The 6,367-nt window shown below is 49.0% G+C and overlaps 1 protein-coding gene across 1 annotated transcript in view; it reads left to right on the top strand.

Moving 5' to 3' along the window:
• The first annotated feature begins 2,570 nt into the window (after positions 1-2,570).
• Positions 2,571-6,367, top strand: part of LOC107122176 (17-beta-hydroxysteroid dehydrogenase 14-like) — a 12,789-nt gene continuing 8,992 nt past the window's right edge. Inside the window, exons 1-4 of the mRNA XM_015425205.1 lie at positions 2,571-2,674; positions 3,721-3,765; positions 4,453-4,553; positions 5,553-5,619. Of these exons, the coding sequence (XP_015280691.1) occupies positions 2,587-2,674; positions 3,721-3,765; positions 4,453-4,553; positions 5,553-5,619 (301 nt within the window). The 5' untranslated portion in view covers positions 2,571-2,586. The remainder of the gene's footprint in view (positions 2,675-3,720; positions 3,766-4,452; positions 4,554-5,552; positions 5,620-6,367) is intronic.

Consider the following 6,367-nt stretch of genomic DNA (forward strand, 5'->3'; position numbering starts at 1 on the left):
TTATCCAGAGCCTGAAGGTGAGTGATGGCCTCACACAGGTCAGGGTCTTACTGTTCGTGTCCTGGGTTCTGACAGTCCTGCCCTTGGGCAACATCTGGCTTGGCGGCAGGCAGCTCTTGTGGCCCTCTGGCCAACGTCCTGGAAGCGCTTCCTTGCAGGTAGTTTCCAACAGCTGTGTTGGTCTGTAGAAGAACAGAGTACCCCAGAGACCAAAACAGAAAGGGGAAGAAACTTCAGCCCTAAAAGACCTGGTAACCAAGTACCATCGAGTTTCCAGCTCCATTACCAGAGTGTCGCCCAGCTACGTGCCTACATCACGTTGGGTGATGGAATAGTGCAGCGCCTGTGTTACAAGCAAGAATCTTCTGTCGGGGAAGCATGTGTCCCCCGCCGGTTCTTAGGTAGGTACTTGGCAACCCTACGCACAGATATCTGCAGGCAAAGAATTCCACCAGGCAGGAGCTAGGGCTGAAAAGGCCCTGGATCCAGTTGAGAAAGCTGGACATCTTTGGGGCCGGGAATTACCAGCAAGTTCTGATCTTATGAGCGTAAGGCTCTCCAGGGGGGACATACAGGGAGAGGTGGTCCCAGACCATATAAGGCCTTAAAGGTTAAGACCAAAAAACGTGAAGTGGAACTGGTACTCAACTGGGAGCCAGTGCAGCTGGTGAAGCACTACTTGGATGTGTGCTCTTGTTTGGGTACCTGTGAGCAATGTTCCCTCTAAGCTGTGGAGTCTTGTGAGCAAAACTTCCACTTTGTGAGCTACTGACATTAAATTTGTGAGTGAGCCATTTGGCTCCTACATAAATTGGTTTGCTCTGGAGCCATCCTTCCTGAGCTCGGACAAAAATGTGTGAGCTGTAGGCCAAAAAACTGTGACCTAGCTCACACTAACTCAGCTTAGAGGGAACACTGCCTGTGAGTACCTGTGCTTCTGCATTCTGGATCAGCTATAATTTCTGGATCAGCCTCAAGGGTAGCCCCACGAAGAGTGAGTTTATTTATTTATTTTATTTATCTCTTGTACTTCTATAACACTTGCCCTGCAAGCAGATTAGGGTGAATTACAGTACTACAGTGCTACAGTAGCCTGGAGGTGAGTGTTGCATGGATCATTATGGCCAGGTCTGGGCAAGAGAGGTGGGGGGCCAGTGGCCTCATTTGGCATAGTTAGGAAAATGCCAGCTTGGCATCATTCACAATCTGGGCCTCCATAGAGAAGGAGGCATCCAGAAGCACACCCCAGACTCTCCCCAGATGATGCTGGTATCAGCAGCACCCCATGAAGAGCTGGGAGTAAGACATCATGAAAAAATTGGTAACTAATTCAAAACATAAAGGTAAAGCCCTGTGTAAGCCGCCCTTCGCCCCTTCGCAGGGAGGGCGGGGTAAAAAATGCAATAAATAAATAAATAAATAAATAAATAAAGGTTTCCCTTGCTCAAAAGCCAGTTGAATTTGACTCTAGGGCGTGGAGCTCATCTCTGTTTCCAAGCCGAAGAGCCAGCGCTGTCCGAAGACATTTCCGTGGTCATGTGGCCGGCATGACTAGACACTGAGGCGCACGGAACTCTGTTCCCTTCCCACCGAAGTGCTACCTATTTATCTACTTGCAATTTCTTGCTTTTGAACTGCTAGCTTGGCAGGAGCCGGGGCCAGAGATGGGAGCTCACTCTGTCATGCGGCACTCGAGTCTCGAACTGCTGAACTACCAACCTTCCGGTCTGCAGTTCAGCGTCTTAACCACTGAGCCACCGCAGCCTCCAATTCAAATCATACATATAAACAAATTAAGAAAAAACACAGACAAACAGCTGGCTGGCTGGGGGACTTACCAGGAGTAAGAGGAAGACCCAGACTGCATCTCTGGCAATCTGTCAATGTTAATACCAGTGTGTCAGTCATGTGTGATATCATCAGGTTGCGAACATCCGGGAGATGCTCTGGTATTTGGGTAGAAATTCTACAGTAAAAGCCATTTACCATAGAGTTTTTGACCAAATACCAGAATGTCACTGGAAGTGAGATTAGCCTCTGGGCCTTTTCCCCTCTTCTGTTAAATCTCTCCCCCCCTTCCCCGCTGGTTGCCAGCAAGGACCTGACAACCCTAATCCCGAGGTTTGGATGAAGAGCCCAGGTGAGAAGAAATGAGGCTCAGTTTAAAGAGATGGGGAATGGGGGCACACATTTTCTCGAGGAAGTGGTTTTAGTGAAGAGGGAATGGGTGGGAGGGGGGCCCATCCCATATTATAAGATATATCCTCAGCAGCAAGGCCATGAATGGGAATCCAAGGAGACTTGCTTCCTTCATAGATCCTGTACTGCTTCTTCCGTTTAGGCCTTTTGGCAATGAAGACATCCCTTGCATCAAACACAGGAGCTTCTTAAATGCTCCTCCACCCATTATTCTTCTCGCAGTTAAGAAAGGACCAACCCTTGTGCTCCACAACTCACAGTGAGCAAACTAGCCATGGATACTCCTGCCAACCAATTAAGTAGCGGCACTGCTCCACCCAAGAGCCTATATAGGCAAAACTCTAAGTGGAATTTAGTCATTCAGAGAAACGGAGGCAAACTGCTGGCATGGCAACTTGTCTGCGCTACCCGGGCAAGGTGGTGATTGTGACTGGTGGCACCTCAGGCATTGGTTCGGCCATCGTGAGAGAATTTGGTGAGAAAGGAGAGAAGTGGGCATGGAGGAGTGGGCATGTTCTGCCAACAGGGGCTGGGGTCGAGCCTGCCAGGAATACTCAGGAAGCCTTGCTCCCTACATCTCTAATCTGGGATGGAGAGAAACTGGGAGGGAGGGAAATGTCCTCTTTCTGTCCTCAGAGGCATTTTTGTCTGTCCTGTAAACACAAAAAGGACTCATGTAGTAGTACCTTCTGGCCTAAGGTCTTGTGGACTAGAGGCTTTTCGCTTGCCTTTGACGTTCCACAAGACGCTTTCTTTTGTTATCAAAAGTAATATGAAATCATAACTTATGTGTGTGTTTCTGTATGTGTGATACAAGAACTATCCCTATTACCTGTGGTTCATATTCTGGTAAGTGGTGGGCAGTTACTGTTTTCAAAGCAGGTGAAGCTGCACCAGCTGAACTTCAACCTGTTGTAAAGCTCTTGAAGCGGGCTACCAGAATACAAGGTGGCCATTCTGACTGATACGAAGATGGTGAGCCTGTGGATGGGGGCATTCGGTGTCCCATATTTCCAAAGTAGAACTGGGCCTCCGGGCTCAGGTACAGCAAGATTTGAGCCCAGAAGCACCTCAAAGAGTAACGAGATTTCCAGGATACCTCTGACTTTATTTGATGATTCAGGGAGTTTTGACTGTCGAAAGCTTCTCCCCTGGAGACCTTGTTGGCCTTTCAGGTGCTCCTGGACTCTAATCTGGCTCTTCTACTGCAGACCACCATGCCTGCCCACCTGAAAGGGTCTTCATGGAGGGCTTGGCATGGAGGGGGCTTCTGCTCCCATCATCAGAGAGAGTTTGTTCTGGTCAGGAAGATCTGCCCGCAGAAGGCTGCCCCTCCTGAGACGGAAAACAACTCCCCCGCCCCCAAAGTGCTCTGAGGTTGTTTGAGGACCTAAATGGAGGGCTGGGGGAGGCAGGAATCGAGTCTTTTAAACAAATAAATAAATCCCGTGCTGCGCATCTGTGAGTGAGCCAAGCCTGTCTGAGTTTTGTCTTGTGTTCCTTCCTCTCTTTGCCCTCCAGTTCACCAAGGAGCCAATGTGGTCTTCTGTTCACGAGCCTCCGGAGGTGAGTTTGGAGCACCTTTTCTACTTCCCCCCCCCTCCTCCCATGACAGAGTCCCCTTGTTTGTTTCAAAAAGGCATTTCCCTCCTCAACAGAGATCCTTCTTGAGGCAGCTTACAAAGTAAAACTTAATCAACTCTTAAAAGCAGTTAATTCATTAAAAAGATTAAAAGCCCAGCCGGTGCATTAAGTAACATAAAAGATTCTGTAAACCTGGAGCGATTTTCATAACACAGTCATTACCCTAGAACAGGGGTGTCAAACATAAGGCCCGGGGGCCGGAACAGGCCCGTCCAGGACTCTTACCCGGCCCACAAGCAACTGGTATGTATGGAAATGTAAGGTACTCCCCCTTTTATGGTATCCCTTGGAAAAATCCTAGTCATCAAGAGCTTTGTCTTCCCCTGTTCCTGCAGGTAACAGTGAACGGGACCCGCCTGCCCAATGAGTCCGTTTCCCCATTTAAAACAGAATGCATTTGTATAACTTACAAATTGCAGGCCTTTTTGCCCACCTTTCTCCAAATGGAAAAAAGACAACCAAGACACACTTATTAAAAATGCTTGTGTGTACCTGGAGTTTCAGCACACTGGAAAGGGAAATAGAAGGATAAAACAAAGGCTGCACACAAAAAAGGCAGGGTTAGAAGTTTTGTCCTGCGGACAATTTTTCTGTTCTCCCCCCTTGCAGCGGAAGAGGGACAGGCAATGCAGAGGGACCTGCAGGCTTCAGGGTGCCCAGGGGATGTTTTCTACCAGGTCTGTGATGTAAAGAATGAGTCAGACATTAAGGTAGGTGAAAACTGGGTGAAGAAGAGTGGTGCTTCTTTGGGGGTTCTTATTCAGCACTTCCAAGAAATGTCCTTTCATCTCTGAGCCCATCACTAAAACCGTTCTCTATATTCTAATTCTCAGGTGTCTAAATGGCCATAGCACTGTTCTTCTAGGCCTCTCCCCTTGATTTATGCTCCTCTTTCATAAATTCAGACTATCCTTATCACCTATGGTGTCATATGTCTCTCCTCCACTTAAGTCCTTGCCCCGGGGTTCCACTGAATTTGTCCATCAGCTTTAAGCATCAGGTCGTCCTCACTGTCAGAGCATGCTCTGGAGTCTGAAAATGGGCAAGGCTCAGCAGCTGAGCACAAACATTGCCTCCTTGACTCTGGGCCCAGTCAGGCTGGAGGTGTTATAGCTGAATGGTTATGCAGCAGTCAGGGCACAGAGCTGATTAAGAGTAAAGAAAGCTTTATTTGTGGAACTAAAAAAGTGGACAGGAAACAGAAGATGTAAACCTAGCTATCATGATAAGTGAGAGACAGAGATTTCTAGACTCTTTCAGAAGGAAAGCCAAAGAAGATCATTCTGAAGACAAAGAGAAGCCCCTCTAGAAAGAAAGTACTTTCCCCCTACAGTCCTCTTGAGCTAGAACTTGCTGCTCCCTGCAGGACCTTCTTTCCTCCTCTTCCTTGTACACAAGGCACTGGTGTATTCCGACAGGAGGCAGCTCAGGGTTCAAAGACCCTCAACCACCACATGCCTGAGCGACCCCCTCCCCAGTCTGGATCAGGCCTCGTCCCCCAACCCACACAGGAGCCTTCTGCTCTGGTTGCCCCTCTCCTCCCCCCCAGGCTCCTTTGCTGCCCACCCTTCTCTGTCTTGCTCCCAACACCTGGAACAGGTGCAGCCCCGAGTAGGTGATTGTCGCTTGCAGCTCTGGAATGGCATTATTCTCGATTCTCTTGCTACCCTTTCCCTGCCTTTGATGCGTCTTCCTCTTTGTTCCTGCAGAGGCTGATTTCGGTAACTATACAACGTTACGGATGCCTGGACTGCCTGGTGAACAATGCGGGAACTAGTGAGTGACGTTCAAACTTTTGGATACTGGGAAGAATCCCTGGGATGTTTGTGTCTGGATGTGAGGTCATTTCCTGTTTATTCAAAAGCCAGAATGCACTTGTTCAAGAAAGGGTTCGAGGAAGTAAAACTTTCCACCGCAGGGTTGCCAGGTGCTTACTTTCCGCCAATGGAGGTGGGCGAGAGCTTTCCAGGATTGGGGGGCAGGGTGACATCACTGCACGTGGCGTCCCTGACATGATTGCTTCATGCGGAAGTGATGTCATCAGGCCGGGGATGTCATGTAGTGACGCTCTGGTATTTTGGGTAAGACTCTGTAGTTACCATGTGACATCGTCATGTTGGGGATGTCGCACTGGGTCTTGGCTGTTGGGGGCGGGGCTTCCCCTCACTGGCCAGCTGGCCACTGGCGGGCTGGAGTCTGCAAAATCAGGGGGATCCCTTGCTCCCACCTGTGGGCTGGCAGCCCTATTCCAGGTGTCTGTTTACAGAGAAACTAAAGAAATTACGATAGCCTAATAACACAACATGTTGATATGAAGGTTTTGGCACTCCCTCCGCAGCTCCCACACTAACCCTTTCTGAACGGATTGTTTCTTCATCTACACAGTAATTAACTAATGGACCTCGCTGTTCCAGGAGGTAGTGCTGGCCTCTAATCTCATGGCAGGCGTAGATGGATTCATGGGGAACAGGTCCCTCAATACCAATTGGCTATGATGGTGAAAGGACGCCTCCATACTCAGGGC

This window comes from Gekko japonicus, unplaced genomic scaffold, assembly GCF_001447785.1.
Source record: "Gekko japonicus isolate JY-2015 unplaced genomic scaffold, Gekko_japonicus_V1.1 scaffold6487, whole genome shotgun sequence".
Classification (NCBI taxonomy): domain Eukaryota; kingdom Metazoa; phylum Chordata; class Lepidosauria; order Squamata; family Gekkonidae; genus Gekko; species Gekko japonicus.